A 24,361-nucleotide genomic window follows, 5' to 3' on the forward strand; every position below is an offset into this window, starting at 1 on the left:
TGCAGTATAAGCTTTTTCTTCCATATAAAGCTTGTATAAAGAGGTTTCACTGTTTATAGATATTTTCGCCCCATTAAAAACACATCATAAAAAAGTACTTTGTCCGATATTTAAAAATATGTATTTAGATAAGACAATAATGTGTGGGAAAATAATCGGAAAAAGGTATTGTAGCAAGTACCGGGGTCAGTAAATAATTTGAATACATAAATTAATTGATTGATTAATTAACCGGAAGAGACAAGTTTAATATTTCTATCAAGACAATGAAATAAAATGAAATGATCTGCATTTATATAGCGCTTTTCAAGTCAATGACTTCCCAAAGCGCTTTACATTGTGCTTCATATTTCCCAATAGCGGCCGTGATCTGTGCAGCCATGTAAGGCGCTAACCTGCTTATTGGGGGGATTGGGGGTTCAGTGTCTTACCCAAGGACACTTCGGCATGTAACACGGACAAGCCGGGATTCGAACTGGGATCCCTTAATCCTAAAACGATCGCTCTACCTCCTGAGCTGGCCTTTTGGAGAACCACATCAGTTATTAGATAGTTTTGTAGGAGAATGGATAAAATACCTCATGTCAAGTCAACTCTTTTTTTTTTGTTTAGTCATTAATCACAAAAAACGTCTCAACGGGCTGTGCAGACCACCTCTATTACATCACCTGATCTGAAAGCTACATGAGGGCATGGGAAATTCCAAAAACCTCGGGATAAAAAAATGAAGAAACATTGAGAAGGGGCCGCCCATAAATCCCCATCCCAATGGATTTTGCAAGGGAATCAAGAGATAATACACGGACACCATCAACAAGAAAAATGACAATTTATATGAATTCTTTGTATCGTTTGAGAGGTTCAAAGCATTTTAGTCAAAGCGCGCACACACACACACACACACACACACACACACAAACACACAAAATAAAATTGTACATTTAATATTTAACTACCAAAAAGGAAAACACGGCATGCATGTAAAATATTTGTAAATTATATGGGGCAAAATTACCTCCTAATGGTACTTTTTTCCTTCCAGTCAGTTTTTTTTTTATGTCATTTCTTCTCACTAAGCACTGGTTAAGGGAGTACTTTGCAGATGTTTTTTTCTTTCTTCTTCTTTTTTTTTAACCACAGTTACATCCATGAAATAGGGGTGAAAAAAATAAGGGTTTTTGATCAATGGTAAAAAGGAAAAAAGGAGCTTTCCAGGAGCATCTATTCTGGTAAAAATGTATATTTGATTGATATCAGGAGGCAGCATATGTTAATAAAGGTATGCTCAGTGCAGCACACTCCCTTCTAGAAGGGAAAATTAGGATATAAGATGTCACTGTGTGTCTCAGGAAGCTCATAGAGTCCAATTACTGGTGGATGTATTTTTTGTGGAGAAGCATGAGAGGTTACATTAATTTCTGCCTACAGGGGATGGCCAATGCACAACCAAAACTGTGCATCTTGTTCAAGGGAGGACTTTCAGACCCTCCCTCTAAATATTTTGGGAATAAACTGGGCATAATACAACGGCACGAAAAAAATTATTGGCATCCAAGGCTAAAAATAGGAGCTTCACAATATGTTAGCAAGACGTGTCGTGCCATTGGTATTCGACACCAAAAAGTTTGAATGTCGCTGTAAAACAAGGACATGCTCTGAAGAAACAGCTCAATAATGTTACTACATTTTAGTGCAGTAGGTCCAAAACAAACCGTGGTTAACCACCAGGAAAAAAACTGCACAAAGTCTGTCATAACACACTGAGGAATCTGCAGCACTTCAACACGAGCAACTCAGTGTGTGCATTGCTAAGAATGCTGTTATCACACACCTATTTACATTTGCATATCATCACTTAGGGGTTATATAATTGTTATCCATTTAGTATAATTTAAATCTTCTTACAAATGATGTTAAGTCATGCGCTATCTGAAATAAAATCTACACAACAAAACATGACCTGAATTGGCAAACAAAGCCTGACGGATGAAAAACAATATACAGTGGAACCTTGGGTCTCGACCATAATCCGTTCCAGAACCCTGTTCGAAAACCGTTTTGGTCGATCAACAAAAATAGTTTTTCCCATTAAAAGTAATGTAAAATCGTTTTAATCCGTTCCAACACCCTGAATGTTTACCACGAACGTAAACATGAAGCTAACCCAGGCTAATCGTACGTTCGCTTTAGCGTAATCTTCCGTACGAAAGATTACGCTAACATGAACGTGTAAAAATAAAAAAAGGATTATGAAAAAGATTTCTTACCTTTGTGGTGGACGGTGGGGAGAGAAAAATCATCAAAAGTTTTTCAACCTCTTCCAAAACTTGCGGCAGTTGCTTGCTTATAGCGCTAACTTCCTTAGCCGCATCACTCGATTTCACAGCCTCCTTATTCTTTACTATCGTACTGATAGTAGATTTAGCCATGCTGTATTTACTAGCAAGATCGGAAATTCGTACACCTCTTTCATATTTAGCTATTATGTCTTTCTTAAAGGCAATAGTTGGACGAACAACTTGTTTTTTTTTCACCTGTCCTGCTTGCACCGACCTTCTTCGGAGGCATAATTAGGGGTTAAAACACCCGTACGTCGCTCAGCATCGCACCCCAGCGTACCGGCGTTCGAACTACGATTTTTTGACCGAACAGCGAAGCAAGAATTTCTCTAAATTTTTGGTCGAACACCGATTTGTCCGAACTAAGAGGCATTCGAAAACCGAGGTTCCACTGTAAAAGAAACCCATTGGTTTCTCTGCTAAGTCTTGAGGTAAGATCGGGCCTAAAATATCCAGTCTGACTCGACCCACGGTTATAAAAGCCTGAATCCACGCAAGCCCTACCGATTAACTTGATTTGAGGCACCGGTCCCAAAGTAAAGCTGAAGGTGCATTTTGGTGCCATGCGTACTTTGGCGCCAAAGGCTGTGCTTCGGCTGAAGTACGCGAGGCGCGGAAATACAGCACCGAAGTTTAGCATCGAAGTGCAGCGCCAAAGTGTTGTACTCAGGTAAAAGTACTGTTACTTCAGAATAATATCACTCAAGTAGAATTAAAAAGTATTCATACAAATAATTACTTGTTTAAAAGTAAGTGTGCCGAACAGCGTGCAAGAGAGAAGCTCGGCCCGACTTAATGGCCCAAGATATTATCTCGAGCTCAGTCTGGAGGACATTATGGCTTGCGATACCGCAACAGAGTAATCAACTTTGCAAATGACCTCTTGCACCCCGGCCACCACCACCTCTTTAACCTGCTGCCCTCAGGTAGACACCACAAGTTTCTTGAAACAAGGACTAATATCCACTGAGACAGTTTCTTTCTCGGAGCCATTACCACCCTAAACAAGTGCAAAAGGCTGTGAAAAATAAATATCTTGACAGTTGTATAGAAAAACTGTTATTCATATCTTATTTGTTGACTTATTTGAGAATTTTGTTGCTGCAAAATGGTATTGTTCCAATTTTCATTTGTTCGTTACAAAAGAATATTGAACTTACAGCTTAAGTCAGTCTCCAAGTATACCTTGGAAAAGCAGAAAGGCACAGTGGTAAAAAAAGGGTAAGCACCCTTTGAACCCAATTGGGCATTGATAATCAGTGTTACAATTCACACATTACAACGGAACACATTGTTGGAACGCAATTACATTTCCCAATAACTAATACTTTAACGCATTATTGATGATTCTTTTTAACTGTTGTTACAACATGGTGCGTTACTCCGCTTATTTTTAAAAGCAGATAACAGATCACTATATTTTCTGTTCTTTAACTGTTCCTTCTTCGCCCTTGAAATAGCATATGACCCTCACGGCAGCAGAGACACGACGCTGATCACAAACTTTCAAAAGGGTGTGTTTATATGTGAATACAAAATTCAACTAAAAACAGTTACCGTGGGGCCATCTGAAGCACAGAGTACAGCTGTATTTCTCCCTACAGACATTTTGATATTCTCTTCAAGGTATATACGCTAACGTGTAGCCACCCAGAGCTAACCAGATTGGACCTACCCGGACCGGAGCTATCCGGAGCTAAACGGCTTCAGCGCTGTTAGACAGAGACATGAAAGCCAGGGGGAAGCGGAGAGGAGGTGGACTCGCTAACACGAGGTGGTGTATCCTTGGGCACAAAGATTTACATCTGCTGCAGGGACGTCGAACTTTGGACTAGCGTGTGACGTCATCCACTCCGCTAAACTACAACAAGCACCCCGAGGGCATCATGTTAATCTGTTAATAAACAACAAGGGATACTGCTGGAAAAAGTATCCATCCATCCATCCATCCATCTATCTAATCTACTCGCAGCAGAGCCATATTTACAACTACTAAATTAAATACTGGGATCAGGGGTCAGTTGAAATGTGCATAATTGGTTGTGTTATGTGTTGTAGTGAATAGGAGGCAGCGTGTGGGGAAGGGGCGTGGCCTATACAGGTACAATGAAATCAATGGGGAAAACATGAGCACATAATTTTGTAAAAGAGTAGTAAATTTTGGATTTTTTTATTTGTGAAATTAACTTTTGCAACACCATTCCTGGAGGAAAAAAAGATAACGTCATGGACATTACGTAGAAATACAGACCGAAATCTTCGAGTGGCTTGAAGACAAGAGACGAAATGCGCTACTTTTTGGTGTTAACAATCTGGGGGATAACTGAATTCCTTTTTTAAATAAAGTAACTAGAATTTTCAACTGGTTACTTTTTTCAGTCATGCGCCAAACACTGATTGAATTTAATGACCATAAAGACTATTTCCTTTTACCTTCTAGTTGGGACCAAGTGTTAATAAAACAGTGTCAATACAGTGAACAGAAGAAGTTAAAGTAGACACTTTTTTGTCTGCTGTGCACGCGCAACGCTCCAGATGTCTCTGTTCCCCTCTCGCCAACTAAACAAATCAACGCTACACACTGTGGAATAAACACACAATGGCATGAACGAGTAAGTGACTGCTGCTGATTTCACACCATGAGCATGGGAATTTCAATAATGTGGCAAAAAAAGTAATGAAGTGTGGGCACACAGCACAGCCTAGCGGAGGCAAGAGTAATGGTAAGCAGGATGAGAGGATCAGTTCAGGTCAAACCAAACCTATTCTCGCCCCAGATCTCAAAACACGGGCTGTTTAATAAGACCTGATGCTGTCGAGGCAATATCTTATCTGAGGGTCCACATGAGGGCTTTAAAAGCAACAGAAGTTTTTAATACTCGCATACCTGGTTAAGAGTCAGCAGCAGCTGGAATATTTCACATAATACACGCCAGAGATGAGCAATAGAGATGAGAGGGAGACTGCATACAGTAAAGCGTAATGATCTTCCTCACCATCACTGGGCTCAATTCATTTCTTTGCTCAATATCCTGATGAGCTAGAGTTTTATGTGACATAAACTACTGTAATTTGTGAAATGACTTTTGTAAGTCCAAGTAATTTCAATATCGTAGATTTCCCGAGTAGATTATATTTCGCCATTGTAGCACCTCTTATTAGTCCTACGGGACTCCATTTCTCTCATTTGAAGTGTGTCTCTTGGTTGTTTTGAATCCTGCCCAAGTTTTTCTGTCTTTACAATTTAACCTCTAAGGCTCTCAGAGTGCCTTCTGTGACATATTTTTTCATCTAATCGGCTTCCTGTTTAACCACGCATCTTTGCATTTGTCTTTTCGTGCCGGTATTTATTAAATAGTGATGTGCTATAAAATAATGGTGTTTTTTTTCTTGTTGATACCAGTAGCCGATAATGTCCTGCAATATACTACCATATAACCTAGATGTAAAGTCTGGATAATTACCATCTTAATTGATTTAAACAATAAAAGCAATTATTTCAAGTCACACTGGTATTATTAAACACCCCTTAGTTGTAAAAAATGTATTAAACGAAAAAAAAAAATAATGATCTGAATAATAATCCAGCAGGTGGCACTCATGTACCATAGATAACCAAGGAACAGTTAACATTGTCAATACAATAATTTTTTCGTCCGATTTTCAAAGCTTTCACAGAAATTGAGTATTTAGTAATTCACTACTAATTGGCATAGAAAAATACAGAAGATTTGTAGAATTTGGTAGCACTGGCAACGCATATAAAGGGACGGGACTTACATACCGGGAGCTGAGATCTGTAATCACTAATTTGACCTCTTATTCATGCTTCTTGTTCAAGTCATGTTAAAAACGACACCTGTGTCCAAATGCTAACCATTGAAATGATTGATTTTGCAGGTTTGTGTGTATGTGTGCTAACACAAACAAATTCTTGAGTACCTGTCTGATGGGCTCCGGAACTCTGAAGCGACTGCACGAGAGAGTGAGTTTAACAGCCGTTTCCAGACTTATCTTGTGGCCAACTGACACATAGATTGGCTTGGTGCTCTTATCTGAGCTACGTAGTGCCTGCATGAAGAGTTTACAGGTTGAAAAGGTGTAAAAATAAATAATTTAATACAAGTAAGTTAAAAAAAACAAAAAGTAAAAAAAAAACAACATTTTTTTGTATGATGCAGAGGTTCAAAGTTCACGTCCAGCTACCGAAGACTCCCCGTGTGGAGTTTACATGTTCTCCCCGTGCCTGCATGTGTTCCTCCGGGTACTCCAGTTTCCTCCCACATTCCAAAAACATGCATGTCAGGTCAATTGGCTGGTCCAAATTTTCCCTAGGTGTGAATGAGCGAGTGAGTTTTCTCTCTCTCTTTCTCTGTGCCCTGTGACTGGCTGGCAACCAGTTCAGGGTGTCCCCTGCCTACTGCCTGAAGATAGGTGGGATGGGCTCCAGCACCCCCCCGCGACCCTACTGAGGATAAGTGGTGCAGATAATGGATGGATGTCGTGACATTACGTAACACCAATTTTAAGTAACTTTTTAAGTAACAAGCAAATGTAACTGGTTACCTTTTTTCAGTAACATGCCCAACACTGGAAAATAGGTAGCATATGAAAGAAGAGCAATTAAAAGAAAACCTGTACAGTATACAGAAACAATAGAGCAAAGATGGTTGCTTTTTTGTTTAATTGATTATTTTACTCCATACATGTATGGAAGTCTTGTTTTATCTTGTGTGGATATGCACATTTGATAACAGTATCAGTGATTGGAGATGAGCCCCCAAATTCAAGTCCACGGAGAGTGATAATACGTAATTTCTCATTTGTGTATTATTGGTCTGTACCTTTCCAAGCACTTTGCCAGAGGTTGCTGTGAGTGGAAAGCTGTCTCCTCCTTTCTGCAGTGTTGATATCTATGGAAGTGAAGAAGATGAAGAAGAGATGCAGCTGTTAATTGGGGGTTGTCGGAGGTGCAACATACAAATTCAATGACAGGAGTTGTGTTTGTTTGAGGAATTCTGTATAGTTCGAAATTCACTTCAATTTTTAATTTTAATATTACAATTCTACTTCTCTCTGTTCTGGTATATGTAAAAACATAAGATATTTTTTTCTTGAGTGAAGGGACATCTTTATTAATATTCCCATCGGTTTGAAGTAAAATAAAAAAATCTCATTTAACTATATGAAAAAGTGAGGGTAACCAGAACAATTTAATATCATGAAATTACAGTGTACCTTACATAATATAAAATACAACCATCATTTCTATGGGTGTATATTGATTTATATTGTATACAATGTTGCTGGGATGGGCTCCAGCACCCCCGCGACCCTACTGAGGATAAGCGGTACAGCTAATGAGATGAGATGAGACAATGTTGCTCAGTCACAATCTCTTTGCCAGAGATCCAAGCCATACTAATTCAAAAAGCCATAAATGAGATTTTATCTGAGTGAATACATTGAAAGGCATAATCTCCCATTCACAACTACAACTTACTTTTCAATTTCACACTGTTGCAATTGTGACTAACCCAATGGGTGAGTGGGAAATGTGTGCATATCATTACGCAAAATTCTGGAATAATAATCCATACAAAATGTAATAATAGTTACCCTCTAAAAGTGGAACGTGTGGGATTGCAAATGGAGAGTTGACTATATCGCCTAGCAATAATACAAAACAATAACACAACAGAAAAACGTAGAAGTCAAAAGGGGCACAGATCTTTGGTGGAATCAGGTGAGATATTTTTCTTTTTTACTTCGTACTGTGAAAAGAGTACAAGGTCAAATAAGTGAACTATTGTTGCAGAAGTAGTAGCAGTCAGAAAGCGGGCTAGTTATTCATGATCTACTAAACGTTTGCAGTGGGATCATGTGATGAGGGAATAAAAAGATGGATTGAAGATGGAAAAAAATGAAAATAGATTACAACATCTTCACTAAAAAGATAAGATTAACTGTAAATTTCAGCACCCTGCACCCAAAACAATACATTTACCACTTGGGCATTTGCACTCAGTGGCTAGTATATCGATGGCAAAAGTAGAAGGAGATAATGTGTCTTCAATAAGATGGATAGATCAACAAAAACGACTATCCTGTTAATAGGTTGTTATTGCCCCCATTACTCCCGAAGCAAGTTGAACATTAGAGTAATAACTTTTACATAGGGTTTGTGAGAGTTTGCTAAGCGGTAAAGTAGGACATTGGTGTAAATCTGTTTAAGAAGAAAGGAGATCGGCTTTAAATGAATAGAAAAAAATCAGTAACTGGCAACTTTTCAACTGCATTAAAAATGTATATCTGAAAAAACTAAAAGATACCTGCAGCGGGTCGGGTACAGTGCAATGAACAACTATTTGCCTGTGTCTGAATTCTGTGTTTTGCATATTTATCACTCACAAATGGTGTTGGATCATCAAACCAATTTTAATATCACAAAAAGACAACCACAGAAAATACAAAAAGCAGTTTTTAAATATTTATGTTTATCAAGGCAAAAAAACAATAATCTAGGTTGATCGGACCCTATGTGAAAAACTTCTTGATTTAGTGCTTTTTTTTCTGTGCCTTAATAAGCATAAACATATCAAAACTGGATTTTGTATTTCCTTAGTTTGTCTCTGTGTAATGTTAGATATTTTTTAATGATCTGAAATTTTGTGAGTGATAAATATGCAAAAAACACAGAAATCCGGAAGGGGCAAATACATTGTCACATAAATGAAAAATAGTTAGCAGACATATCCCAAGGTAAAGTCGTTCTCTTATTAAAATGAAACGGGAGTTTTGAGCAGGTATCCTGGAGTCTTTTTTACGAATGAAGGGATTGTGGTAAGATGGACGGGCAATACAATACTTCAAATTAAAAAAAAAAAAATCACAAAAGAAGAGCATAGGCTTCTGATTTCCACAGCCAACAAAAGGCATAGACAATCCTTAATAATCTCAAGAAGAAAATAGCTGTGTGACATGGTAGCAATATGGACTATGGAAAAGAACTAGGCTAAATATCTTAAAGAAAACATCAGATGTACCTGAGACTGGTGTTCTGCATTTTTGTACACACCCTGGACCTGGAGCAAATTCTTGGCCACGCCTATGCATGGGAGCCCTGACAGCACGCCAACATGACATGCCAGTCCGAATTCTGAATGATCCACACAAGTAAGAATAATTTAAAACAGTTGTAATCAATGTTTCAATGTTTAATCAATAGGCTTTTAAATTATATATGCAAAAAGGCAGAACATTTTGAATGGCCATTTTTAATAACATATGTCAGTATACCGGGGTACAAGTAAGAAGCTCTACAGTTCGCTTGGAGTTGAAGGGGTTGTACTGTAATTGACCAGCTCCATGTAAATTCTCTATTTTTATTCTGTCATTATGAAAGTGTTTTCAAAGACAATTATATCCTAACATAGCTTGTGTAAGTATGAATCATGGATCTACAAAAACACACCCATCATATAAATTAGCCTCTGAGGTATGTCTATTTCCTCAACAAATGTGGTTTACAACAAGAAACCCATGAGAATAGAATCCTATGGAGTCATTTTATGTCATGATCCCTTACCTCTGTAGTGAAAGAGTCCATTACCATCCACAAACGCTACCTGTGGGAGACACATTATACAAGAGCAACATTATCAATTTATCACAACTGTAGAATGGGCTTTTTTTCCCTTGTCCTCTGTTGTATGTTTAGTCTAGTTTTGGAAAATAATAATTCCCAGGAAAGTTTTGCCTTTTGGGTCTACCAATGACACCAATCGTAACATTCTCAAAATGTCCTTGATTTTCTTTGCTTTAAAATGGATACTTTCTCAATTTATTGAATTGGAGCCTACAAATCATACCATTACGTTTTTGTCAACATTTTGATGAAAGTTTGTTTGCATATTTTTTTCAGGATCATGTTAATACAATGAGTTGACATCGATACACACACATACTCGTTGTTGTAACACATACACAACTTCTCATTTTTACACTCTTTGTTGCACAAGCTCATTTTATTATAAATACTCAAGAATCACACTTTCCCCTAAAAGTTTGTCATGGTTCCCTCTGCTTCACAACCTCAAAACACACAGGCAGGGCACACCACACAGTATGAAGCACCAGACATTTTAAAGAAAATGTAATACTTAAATGTGAGCCTTAAGTGTGTAGTGCGTAGATTGAGGGTTCCTTAAACGGTTAAAAGTTAAAAAAAATTCTCTATTAGTTTTGCTTTACAGTGCCCAAGTGAGTTACAAGAGCCCTTTTGCTTTATTTTCCATTGTTCCTATCTGGTTTTATCTGACTTTTAACAGGCCTATTCGGGGAGGAACAAATCCCCAAAAAGATGACAATAGAAGAGTTTATTCGAGCACGACTAAGAAATGCACACACGTTATGTGTAGCTCTGCAGCCATCTCCTGGCTTAAAGTCATGATTGCAGCCTTAAGTTTTGAAATGCTGCACCCCACCTTTAAGAGTCGTTCGTAAAACAATGTTACTTGGTTGAAGGATTACAAGTTTGAAAATACCTGCGAAAATCTAAGGTCGGAACGTTGTTGAAAACTTTTCAACAATTTCCAGGATTGTTGTACCGGTATATATTTATTTTATATTTAAGGTGTATAACTGACGGACCGAACATTTCAATGGCATTTTCTTCTTATTTACTAAATATATATTTTTAAATCATTACTACTTACGAGAGATTGTAGCTATTCCACTGATTAGGCACTACGTATCTATGTACCGGTAATCTATGGGGTATGCACTGTAGACATCCGTGAAGGCTTATTTTACCATGAATTTCTTTTTACAATGCGTAGGATACTCTAAGATGTGAACTGACCTGAGGCATAAGAGAGGGCTTGTCTCTTTGAAGCCGCTGCAGAGCTTCCAAGAAGAAAGGGGTTTCTCTGAATGCAAGAAATCCTGCAATGTAGGGGGCCGTCAGAGTCACCATTTGACTGTCCTCATAAAGAACCTGGAAGAAAATAAAGAGTGAGAAAGAGCAGTCTTACCGGTGTGTCTGGCATAAGTTTTGCATCTTCTTCTATTTTAATAGCTCCTATAACAATGGGAGGGAGCACAACCAAACAGCTCCCCTCATTGGGTTTATTGTTGGTGCAGAGAGCAAACTACAGTGGCTTGCAAAACTATTAGGCCCCCTCTAACTTTGTAACCTTTTGCCACATTTCAGACTTCAAACATAAAGATATAAAACTGTAATTTCTTGTGAAGCATCAACAATAAGTGGGACACAATCATGAAGCGGAACACACTTTATTGGATATTTTAAACTTTTTTAACAAATGAAAAACGAAAATGTGGGTGTGCAAACTTATTAGACCATCCGACACAAGCCATTCTCCAGTTTGACCCAAAGGCCGCAGGCTGGAGACGACCACGAGGGAAACCCCGCACTCGATGGCTCACGTAGTTGCGGGCGACCTTCAACAACACGGAGTTGCTGTAGAGGATGCAGAACAGCTGGCACAAGACCGCCAGCATTGGAAAAACCTGGTTCATCTGGTCGGCTCAACGCACGGGAACAGGACCCCCTGACCTTCGCTGGAGCACTAAAGAAGAAGAAAGAAGAAGCAAACTTATTCAGCCCCTTTACTTTCAGTGCAGCAAACTCTGTCCAGAAGTTCAGAGAGGATCTCTCAATGATTCAATGTTAATCTAAATGACTAACAATGATAAATAGAATCCACCTGTGTGTAATCAAGTCTGTACTCTGTGCTTCACTATAAATGCACCTGAACTATGATAGTCTCAGAGGTCTATTTAAAGCGCAGAGAGCATCATGAAGAACGAGGAACACACCAGGCAGGCCCGAGACACTGTTGTGGAGAAGTTTAAAGCTGGATTTGGATACAAAAGATTTCCCAAGCTTTAAACATCCCAAGGAGCACTGTGCAAGCAATAATATTGAAAGGAAAGGAGTATCAGACCACTGCATATTTACCAAGATCGGGCCGTCCCCCTAAACTTTCACCTCATACAAGGAGAAAACTGATGAGAGATGCAGCCAAGAGGCCCATGATCACTCTGGATGAACTGCAGAGGTCTAGAGCTGAGGTGGGAGAATCTGTCCATAGGACAACAATCAGTCGTATACTGCAAAATCTGGCCTTCATGGAAGAGTGGCAAGAATGAAGCCATTTCTATAGGATATCCATAAAAAGTGTCGTTTAAAATTTGCCACAAGCCACCTGGAGGAACCAACAAACATGTCCAAGAAGGTGCTCTGGTCAGATGAGACCAAAATAGAAAGTTTTGGCAACAATGCAAGACATTATATTTGGCGTAAAAGCAGCACAGCTCATCACCCTCAACACACCATCCCCACAGTCAAAGATGGTGGTGGCAGCATCATGGTTTGGGCCTGCTTTTCATCAGCAGGGACAGGGAAGATGGTTAAAATTGATGGGAAGATGGATGGATCCAAATACAGGACCATTCTGGAAGAAAACCTGACATAGATTTGTCTTCCAACAAGACAATGATCCAAAACAAAAAGCAAAAGCTACAATGGAATGGTTCACCCAAAAAACATATGAAGGTGTTAGAATGGCCAAGTCAAAGTTAAGACCTCAATCCAATTGAGAATCTGTGGAAAGAACTGAACGCTTTCCATCCAACCTCACTGAGCTCGAGCTGTTTTGCAAGGAGGATGGGCAAAAATATCAGTTTCTCAATGTGCAAAACTGATACAGACATACCCCAAGCTACTTGCAGCTGTAATCGCAGCACAAGGTGGCGCTACAAAGTCTTAACTCAATGGGGCTGAATAATTTTGCACACCCACTTTTTTGTTTTATTTCGTTATTTCTTAAAAAAACTTTAAAATGTCCAATAATGTGTGTTCCACTTCATGATTGTGTCCCACTTATTGTTGATGCTTCACAAGAAATTACAGTTTTATATCTTTATGTTTGAAGTCTGAAATTTGGCCAAAGGGGTTTTGGGGTTTTTAAGGGTTATTGATCTATCTTCGTTATTCATTATCCATTATCCGTTGTCGGTCAGTTCATAATACGCTACAAAGCCTAGGAGCCGGGACACTTACTCTCAGCCAAAAGGCCAAGCTAAGGTTGTAGCCCTAAAGCCTTGCTGCGATCATTGCGAATGCACCGTTCCTGGAGGTACTGCAATACCGGGCCGATGCATGGAGTGGACAGAGCAAGCTCATATTCCATCTCCGAAATGCAAAAATCAAAGATAGTGACTTCATAGAAAGTACACAAAAGGCCAAGCTAAGGCCAAGCTACGCTACGGCCAAATTAAGGACCTAGCATGCTCCCTGGCATTTAGTCCATACTCCCCTGGGACGAGCGGGGGGTTGGGGTTTTTAAGGGTTATTTAGCTATCTTCGTTATTCATTATTCATTATCCGTTATCGGTCAGTTCATAATACGCTACAAAGCGCCGTAACCCACGGTTGCCATAGGTTGCCAAAGACCACAAAGTTCAAGGGGACCAAATAGTTTTGCAAGTCACTGAACATCACATGAAAATAAAGGCTATAAGCAAAGGCAAAGTACTTACTAGAGAGAGAGAGAGAGAGAGAGAGAGAGAGAGAGAGAAAGAGAAAGAGAAAGAGAAAGAGAAAGAGAGAGAGACAGAAAGAGAGAGAGAGAGAAAGAGAAAGAGAGAGAGAGAGAGAAAGAGAGAGAAAGAGAAAGAGAGAGAAAGAGAGAGAGAGATGTCTCAGAAAAGTAAAACATTGTGATAAAGTTCCTTATTTTTTGTAATACAATAAGAAAAGCCAAAATGCCATGCATTTGGGATATTTTATCAACCAACTGAAATATTTTCATCGTTTTACTAAGTAACTCAACTCAGATTTCCTAACTCATAATATTAGAATATCATGAGAAAGTATAGTAGTAGTCTGTCTATTCAACTAATCAGCAATATTCAAACAATAAAAGGCAGTATCTGTAATAAATCTCAAATGTATGACATTCAATGAAGCGTGGCAAACGGTGGGACTAACAGACTGGTGGGATATCAGAATGCAGTACAAACCGCGATATAGCAAGGGATTTTTGTATATCCAATCATAAGGTGGATATCGTGTACAATACAGATCGAGGTCTACTTGTGGTACAGTTGAGCTGGCACTACAGGGTTACCCTTAATTTGATCTTTGGTGTGGTATTTGATAAGATCGGTCCACCCTTCTTGCTGGCATTGTCACATAAAATAATGATTTACCTTTAATGATTTATGATATTTATTTAGGGGTATGGTGTCTTTAAGGTGGCACAATGGTTGACAAGTTCCGTCAGCCTCATAGTTCAGAGGTCGTATGTTCAATGCCAGCCTCCCTGTGTGGGGCTTGCATGTTCTTCCCTGTGCCTGAGTGGGTTTGCTCCGGGAACCCTATTTTTTCACCCACATTGACAGGTCTAAAATTGTCCCTAGAAGTGAGTGTTTACCCTGATTGGCTGGCAACCAGTCCCCACAGCCCAAAGTCACCTAGGATGGGGTCAATCACTCTTGCAATCCTATAAAGGATAAGTAGCTGGAAAATGAATGAATGGTGCCTTTATCCAATTAAGTTTACCTCAAGATCAGGAAAGCTGAGCACCACAAGCTCGCAGCAGGCATTGACGTCATCGCCTTTGATGAAGGAGAGGTCCAAACCCGCAACTCTTTCCAACCCCGTGAAAGCCGTCCTCTTCTGCCAGTCTTCCGTGTCCTCCTCTACGACCTGCTTTCTGAGAATGGTCTGCTCACTGCACACAAGACACAATATTATACATCAATCAGTTCTTTTGAGCAGGAGGAGCGGTAAGCCCTTGCGAATGAAGCGTGGGCGGAGATCGGAACAAGTGGGGCAGCCGGGACGGGAGAACGGAGCATGGTTGGAGATCGGAAACAAGTCGGGTAGCCTGGACGAGTGGGAATCCAGGGATCAGGGATCGATACAGGAAACGGAATCAGACAGGATATGGGCAGCTGGGACTGGAGAACAGAGCTTGGATCGGGGATCGATACAGGAAACAGAATCAGGCAGGAAACGGGTAGATTTAGACCCCTATCCTGCAGTGCACTCATAACACCATCCATCCACGTCAATTCCGGCCTTCCTCTTGGTCTCCTTCCATTGACTTCTGCTGTGTAGATCTTCTTCAACATTCGCTCCTCATCCATCCTCTCCATGTGTCCAAACCAACCGAGTACTCTCTTATCCACACGCTTGCTCAGTTCTACAACTACTCCAGTTCTTTCTCTCACAATTTCATTTCTCAATCTATCCAATCTTGTCACTCCTAACGTACTCCTCAAACACTTCATCTCAAAAACATTTAATTTCCTTCTTAAATCTGCATTCAGGCTCCAAGTCTCTGCACCATACAACCCAGTTGGCACGATCACACTTTCATACGTCCCCTCTTAACATCCATACTCATACTCTTGTTGCTCATCACTCCTCAGAGCACCCAAAACCTTGCTTCCCTTGATTGACTCTGTGCAATTCCTCACACTCCATTCCACCAACTGCAGCCACATCACAACCCAAGTACCTAAAGCTTTCAACTCACTTGCGTGAACACTTCATCACCTTACTCTTCCCAACATTCACACATAACTTACACATACTCTTCCAAACTTCGTTACCAACCTTCTCAATGTTTCCTCATAAGGAAAACCTGGTGGATTAATGATTAATGTGGTAAGGTGAGGTTGAAGTGGGGTGTAGAAGTATGGATGTTTATAAGTGCATATGAACCTGGTTCAGAAAGAAGCGCTGAGGAGAGAGGAGTTCTGGAAGGACTTGTCCGAATGTGTGGCAAGTGCGAAATAAGGGTGGCAAGTGGTAATACTAGGTGACCTGAATGCTAGAGTGGGTGATGGAATGGTTCAAAATGTGATTGGTAGATATGGAGTACCAGGAAGAAATGAGAGTGGGAAGAAATTGATTGAGTTATGTGAGGAAAATGAGTTGGTGATTGGAAATACATTGTTTAAAAAGAGGGACGTGAATAAGTATACCTTTGTCAGAGTGGATGGTGGTAAGCTGGTGGACAGAGCACTAATGGATTATGTAGTGGTTAGGAAAGGGATGTTAAATAGATTGCTGGATGTGCATGTTTACAATGGTGAAATGAGTGGTATGTCTGATCATTTTTATGTGGAAGGAAAACTGAGAATAGATGGATTGTGGAGGGCTAGTTATAATATTTTTACAAAATTTGTTCGCACCTTGTTTTGAAACCATTATTTACACAAAAAAAGACAGTCAAGACGAGCCTCAACACTCCTACGCAACTGCGGGAGGGAGAAACATTTTAAGTGGTATATTTATATTGATATGGGACCCAGGCTCTGGCATTATTATTATTTCATAGATTTTATCAAATACACAAACGTCACTCAGTGAAACCAAATGTGCTAAAGAATTAGCTTTTGTCTGATTTTGTCTTCAAATAAATGGCGTGGCTCTGCCTTCCCCAAAAAATTACATATTTTAGTTTAGATCGCTCCTTGGATCAGAAAGGTTACCGACCCCTGCACCATACAGCACTATATAGGGCAGTGTTTTTCAACCCTTTTTGAACCAAGATACACTTTTATCTATAAAAAAGTTCCGAGGCACACCGTCCGTCGAAAACATTTGAAAATGAAGTTATGTCAAATATTTCACTGTATTACCTCATAAGCAGATAATTAGTATATAAAAAGAAGAAAATAATACTTAAAATAAAAAAGAATGATGTACTTTATTTATGTACACACTACTCTGCCCCGGCACACTGGTTGAAAAACACTGCACTAGGCAGGGATCAGAATGGAGATTTTCATTTTCACCTGAAATAGCCAGGGTCCAGGGCGGAACCCGGTGGGGGGCTCAGGGGGGCAAACCCACCCGAAGCCAACGGCATTTATCTTATTTGCTATGTGAAAATTGCACTAGAATGAATTAAATCCAACAAAACAGAAACCATGTATTTTTTTTCAGTTTTAAGATGTTTAAAACAATTGGGGGATTACAATGTTACAACCATCACCATTGTTGTTGTGTTTTGATGATGAAAATGGACCTTGTATTTAGCTACTAATCAACAATATATATGAACATATATACATTAATAACCATTCATCACTAATTTGAAAATAGAATGCACAAACTGAACATGCTTAAAGAAAACGCATGTCAGTCTGTGACAGTCTTCTCCAGCCATGACCACTTCAATTTATTCTTGATTCCTTTATCAATCTCGGAGACAAAAGCCTCGTCTTCTTTTCTTAGTATTTTCATATTTACTTTTTCAAACACTCATTTCACCGTTTGAAAAGACCGGAAAGAGCGCCATGTTTGAGAAAGCCAATGCTCTGAACAAAAGCTCCGCTGATTGGTTATCAGCAAACCTATCGACCAATGGTAGGAGTCGATCTATTTGTTGTGTGTTATAGATCTAATGCGCTGCGCCTCTTTTTGCCGATTTTTCTCGCGATCTCTAGCTGCTAACTTGGGGTGATGAAACAGTCACGTATCATACCTCATCCCCCCCAAAATATTTTCTCATCGAATTTAGACGATTTACGGGAATGACCTTTGGGGTTCAAAAACAGCGGAAATCCGCGGATCCGCGGAAAATTCTGATTCCTAGTCTAGGGGACTTAATAACATTCGTTTGACATACAAACCTGCTGTACAGTAAGAAGAGAAAAAAATGGGCAACGTTGGCTCACTTTTTGAGTGTTATACGAAAGTTAAACACTAGGCACAGTCTGTTGCTAGCCACTCTTAATAAGGGAATCCCTTCAAAAATCTTCAATACAACTTCAATCGTCTTTATACAAGATAACAAAGCTTGGTTTTGTCACAAACCACAGTCGACATTTTTTTAAAAACGCTGAATGTTATCATTCCATTATTATTCAACTACTACTTTTATATTGTAGCTCTTTCTCCCAGTTTGGCATTTGAGAGTGTGGGATTGAAATATTACGTATTTTAAATTATTATGATAAATTAAATTGCGCATGGTTTTTTAGACACCAACATGTATTATGACTGGCCCCTCCGAACATTACTGAATAAAAATATTTGTATTCTAGCACTTTACAAATGGACTGACCTTTCCCATTGCTTGACCAATTCGTCAGTTGGAGACATTTATTCTCTTAAAGGGGGTCGCACAGAAAATCAGTGTTTTCTTAATTCGCTTGTTCAGGGATACAGTGCTTCCGTGTGTGACGTCATTCTAGCTTTTAAGCACAGAGAAAGGTAAACACTCCCACCTAGCGCTTTAAAAGTAAATTACAATAATTACTTAAAACCAAGGACCATACGTCGTTTAATTAAATCTATTAACCATTAAATAAATACATAGATGAGGAGTTTTAATGTCTCATTTATGTGAGATTCCTGAGGAATTGCGGCATAGTCTAGTCACTAGAAACTAGATTGTATTTCAAACCCAAGGCGGAATGTTTACTACCTGTAGGACTATATAAATTAGTGATGTCAAAATGAAGCCCTATAAAACAATGAAGCCCTCAATGGAAATGCTCCATCTACACGTTGAGGCTTCAAGACGATTGATTACCTTGACAACGTCTTCATGCGGACAGAAAAATGTATAACATGCTTGTGTAAAGTAGGCTCTGAATATATATATATATATATATATATATATATATATATATATATATATATATGTAACCGCGTTGTACGTGTCCCACCAAAGATCCACATTCACGCTGGACTGGATGATGAGGTTTTTATTATTACAGTTCTGCAAATGGATGAGTCACAACATTAGCTTTTTCTGCTGGGTTTGATCTCTTTGATCTCTTTGTAGTACTCTGGTTAAACTGACAACAAAGCATATCAAAGAGCTGTCTTTTCACTTTACAGAAAATACATTTTAGAATATCACAATACATTTATAAATCTTTGCATTTTAACAAGATACTTTTAACAAGAGATCGTATAGTGGATTTTTAACGTTTACAATGAATTCAACATGTTTTTCTTTACTCTGAATTTTAACCAACATCATCCTTTTTTAATGTATATGAAAAAATAGGAATAAAAACAATAATGAGTATAAAAATGGGTACAATTTACCTGCAAATGGATGAGTCACAACATTAGCTTTTTCTGCTGGGTTTGATCTCTTTGATCTCTACAAGGGGAATTAATATTTAGTAAAACAGAAACAAAACGAAAATAAATCAAAACAGCTTGACAATATCAATCACATTACTATGCATGGTGAGAGATTTGTCAGCTGGGGTTATAATGTTTAAAATTAACTTATTTTGTGGAGCACCAAAAGATATGTCTTACCTTTGTAGTACTCTGGTTAAACTGACAAAACCCCGCCTCCTGGTCACATGTTAGAAGCCAAAACCAAACCCCACCCCATACCAGCAGATGGCACTGTTGGACTCAGCATTGCAGGACATTTACCAAAAACTATACACATATTTTAGCAGGAATTTCAATAAAATAAAAGTTATTATTACACCCGTTACATACACCCCCCTGAAATTCTGCTAAATATGGGAGTGCTACACTAAAAAGAAAAAAAAAATCACATGCCAAAAAGGCAAATACTGATGAAAAAGAGGACACGAAAACTGGTACAGTATTACAAGGAACAAACTGAAGTGCATGTCAGTTCTAAAACTCTCCCAAAAAGGAGTGTGAAAAGAAAGGAGGCGAGCAAACTCCTAACTAAGCACAGACTCAAAGATGCCTGTTACATCTCTGAAATATCAAACATTGTTCCTGTAGTTGTAAGTGCTCACATAGGCACAATTCTTGTTTCTTACTCAAGCTTTGTTACTCAAACTGAAAGTGCATCTCTACTGAACTTAAACTAGGAACTTGCAGATATTGCGGACAGATGATTGTCACCTACCACATGGTCATTCATCTGACAAATAAGACGACTAGGAGGCCTGATGGACTGGCGGACCCTAAGACCATAACGGTTAGGTTGAGCACAAATAACCTGAGCTTGAAGGTCTGGGGCAGTCAAGTCTAAACAGTCAGTATCAGGGGAGTCTGCGTCCAGATGGTCAGTGTTCAATGGGGTCTCGTCTGGGAGACCCATACCCAAAGGGATCATGTTTTCAGAGCACTGTGATGGGCTTTCCGTATTGTCACTTGAAGTATGGTCAACATCTTGTTCGGGGATGTGCTGACTTCCTCGACTGGATGTATCATCTGTGAGAGAGTCGGACTGGGCATCAGATCTGCTGTCTAGTGAGTTATCCTTCACTTCTGGATGAACTTGCTCTTCACCTGCCTGTATCACCCAGTTTACTGTACGGACATCACTGTCTTCAACCGCGTCAGGTAAATCAGGGCATACATCACTTCCATGCATAGCAGCGTCAGACTCTGAGTGTTCAGATTCGCTGGCCAGATCATCCTCACAGGGCAAGAAGCTAACAGAGAGCAGCAAATTCCTGTGAACTACCTTCTCTTTGCCCGTCAGACAATCCTTGACTCTGTAGACATTGAGATCAGGCTTGACTGATATGACTTCATACGGGGTTGACTCCCACTTGTCTGCAACTTTGCGTTTCCCCGGGACACCTCTGTTGGCGATCAACACCCGGTCTCCCACGACGAGAGGTGATCCTTTGGCCCTACGGTTGTACAGCTTGGCATGACGAGTCTGTTCTCTGAGAGTATTCCTCTGTACAATCTGAGCAGCTTCATGTAGATCTTTCTTCAGATGGCGTACAAAGTCAGAGTAGCTGACAACAGCATCATTGGTATTAGCATGTTGAAACATGACATCGACAGGGAGACGAGGGATCCTACCAAACACTAGGTAAAACGGTGCAAACCCTGTTGTCTCATGCTCTGTGCAGTTATAGCAGAATGTGAGCTGCTGCAGCATTTGTGGCCACTTTGCTTTGGGCTGAGGGGGAAGGGTTCTGATCATATCTCCCAATGTTCGGTTGAATCGTTCTGCGATGCCATTTCCCATGGGGTGGTACGGAGTGGTATGGGATTTCTGCACCCCTGCCATCTCTAGAAGCTCTTTGATCAGTTTGCTCTCAAAATTAGCTCCCTGATCAGAGTGGATACGCCGTGGGAAACCATAGACAAGGAAGAAATCCTGCCACAGACGGCGAGCAACTTGTTTGGCGGTTTGATTCCTGCAAGGGAAGGCGTGCGCCATCTTGGAGAAATGATCAGTTACGACCAGGACATCTACAGACTTGTTCTCTTGCTCAGCAGTCCAAAAGTCTATACAGACCAACTCCATAGGCTCAGAGGTGACTATGTTCTTGAGTGGTGCACGGTTGTGTGGTTCCGGTGTTTTCCCTACTACACAGCGCTGACAGGATTTGACATAATTCACAACATCACGTTCCATGCCATTCCAGAAGAATCGTTGCCGCACCAGAGACAAAGTACGGTTCTGGCCTTGGTGACCTGCTGAGTCATGTAAACCTTGAAGGACTTTCTGTTTCAATGAATCAGGCACCACAAACTGGAAGATTTTCTTGGCCATGTGAGGATCTTTCCTTATTTTGTAGAGCATGCCATTCTGTATGGTGAGTCTGCTCCAATGCTTCAGTAGTTTCATCACACTAGGCGACTCGACAGCTCTCTCACGCCTGGTAGGTCTCTTGTGTCTATGCACAAAGTACATGGTCCTGCTTATTGTGTTGTCCTGTTCTTGTAAACCAACAAGCTGACTCTGTGGGAGTGCCGTTGACTGATCTCCCTTCTGCAGAAGATTGAAGTTGGCGTCTGTTCCCATCACTTGACCCACGCCACCAGTGGACTGAGCACTGAAGACAGCAGCAACCTCTTCTGATGTCACAGAACCATTGGAGCCTGATGGATTAGCCCTTTTTACTGACTCGTCTGATGTCCCAGCACTCTCGTCTACAACAGCGTGACAATTGTTGGATACTCTGAACACCTCTTGCACAGTACTGTTGTTCACCCTGTTGACTTGGTCCAAGAGCGAAGTATAGGGCTCGGTAACAAGGCGATGACCCACACATGACCGTACAAATGGCTCACGGCTCAGAGCGTCGGCTACGATGTTCTTTGGTCCAGGAATGTACTTCAGGTCAAAATTGTATGCAGCTAGCTTCGCTACCCACCGCTGTTCACACGCATCAAGTCTTGGTTTGGTCAAAATGTATGTAAGTGGGTTATTGTCGGTCCACGTGGTAAAGTGTCTTCCTTTCAACCAATGGCTGAATTTATCACATACCGCCCATTTCAAGGCAAGAAATTCGAGCCTGTGTGCAGGGTAGTTGAGCTGGGAGCGAGAGAGCGTCTTACTTGCAAAGGCGACTGGTCTGGCTACTTTTCCACCAGGTGGCAGCTGTGACAGGACTGCTCCAATCCCATCAAAGGATGCGTCGACAGCCAGAATAAACGGCGCATCAAAATCTGGGTGGGCCAGAGTGACACCTGTCACAAGGTCGTGCTTCAGTGTTTCAAAGGCGTTCTGGCATGCATCGGACCAATCTGCAGGCGTCAGCTTCACTTGACCTTTCTTGCGGGCTCTCTTGCGCTTATGCTTGTCACCAGATTCAGATGTGAGCCTGAACAGAGGTTTTGCCTTCGCAGAACATGCTTCAATGAAGCTTTGGAAATACATCACCATGCCTAGAAAAGATCTGATTTTACTAGGGCATGGCGTCTTGCCATCCGACTCCATTAGATCAGTGACTTGTACGTCATTTATCGCTCTCACTTTCTCGGGGTCAGTCCGAATTCCATCCTCACTGATGACATGCCCAAGAAATTTCACAGTCCGTCTGAGGAAAAAACACTTTTTGGGTGCGAGCTTGAGGTTGTGTTCCTTAAGGCGAGTAAACACCATCTGCAGGCGTTGGAGTGCAACTTCCTCTGTGGGGGCAAACACCATCAGATCGTCGAGGTAACATAATAGGCTCATGAAATTCTGATCACCAAATATTGACATCATCATCCTCATAAATGTTGCTGGGCTGTTGCAAAGTCCCTGAGGGAGCCGGTTGTACTCGTGAAGGCCGAATGGTGAGGAGAATGCCGTGTACTTTTTGTCGTCAGGGTGCAAGGGGACATTGTAGTAGCCTGACGTCAGATCCATTGTGGAGAAAAAGGCATTTCCCCCAAGTGCGGCCAAAGCATCAGCTTGATGCGGTAGTGGGTAGGCATCCTTTATGGTTCTTGCATTAAGCCTTCTGAAATCAGTACATACCCTTAGTTCTCCATTCCGCTTCCATATGAGAACAAGCGCAGATGCATAGTCGCTAGTCGACTTCTGAATAATTCCTTTCTCTTCCATCTCGTTCAGAGTCGTCCTCAGTTTTTCATACTGACTTGGTGGTATACGTCTGTAGGGTAGACGGAACGGCTTATCATCAACAAGGTGGATACGATGTACAAACTCTTTGGCCTCTCCACAGTCCATCTTATGGCGAGAAAAGATTGACTCGAATTGTTCGATGATATGAAGGAGCTTGTCTTTACACTGCAGCGAAACCTCACATGACTTCAGGTCAATGTCTTGCAGTCCCAGAGCTTCCAATGCACGCATCATGTCCTCTTCTGACCTGGGTCGGACCTCTTTGCTCTGTACACTCTGCACGTTGCACTTGACCTCCTCTGCATTGGGCAGGTCTTCCGCTGCGATACAAGGAGACACATCTGCAATTTTCCTGTTTCTTCTCAGCACCACAACTCTGTCCGTGGGATTAAATACTTTAACAGGCACCCATCCATCTCCCCAGAGTGGAGTAACAACTCGTCCGACAAGGACTTGTCTGGGCGCAGCCTTAGATTGGGTTGGCTCAACGACCACTGTGCTGCCCGCTGATGCCCCGGCCAACTCAGGTAACTTGCCCCAAATAACGTACTCGGTCCGTGGATTCAGCGTCACGCAACTCTTGATCTTTACTGTCCCTACCTTGTCTGGAATGCAATCACCTCTCCATCTCTCTGTGTTGGAAAGCATTGACAGGAATTGACTGTGGTTATCGGACAGACCGTTGTCAGGAGTGGA

The 24,361-nt window shown here is 40.7% G+C and overlaps 1 protein-coding gene and 1 pseudogene across 1 annotated transcript in view; both read right to left on the reverse strand.

Moving 5' to 3' along the window:
• Window positions 1-18,572, reverse strand: part of LOC148361782 (endonuclease V-like) — a 44,786-nt gene extending 26,214 nt beyond the window's left edge. Inside the window, exons 1-7 of the mRNA XM_088342561.1 lie at window positions 18,455-18,572; window positions 14,932-15,103; window positions 11,203-11,337; window positions 9,928-9,967; window positions 9,386-9,498; window positions 7,184-7,252; window positions 6,282-6,410 (exon numbers count right to left, since the gene is read on the reverse strand). Of these exons, the coding sequence (XP_088198687.1) occupies window positions 6,282-6,410; window positions 7,184-7,252; window positions 9,386-9,498; window positions 9,928-9,967; window positions 11,203-11,337; window positions 14,932-15,103; window positions 18,455-18,492 (696 nt within the window). The 5' untranslated portion in view covers window positions 18,493-18,572. The remainder of the gene's footprint in view (window positions 1-6,281; window positions 6,411-7,183; window positions 7,253-9,385; window positions 9,499-9,927; window positions 9,968-11,202; window positions 11,338-14,931; window positions 15,104-18,454) is intronic.
• LOC148361783 (U2 spliceosomal RNA) lies at window positions 13,483-13,630 on the reverse strand (annotated as a pseudogene).
• Window positions 18,573-24,361: the final 5,789 nt, after the last annotated feature.

Source organism: Urocampus carinirostris, chromosome 8, assembly GCF_059441175.1.
Source record: "Urocampus carinirostris isolate Australia breed hairy pipefish chromosome 8, RoL_Ucar_1.0, whole genome shotgun sequence".
In the NCBI taxonomy this organism is placed as follows: domain Eukaryota; kingdom Metazoa; phylum Chordata; class Actinopteri; order Syngnathiformes; family Syngnathidae; genus Urocampus; species Urocampus carinirostris.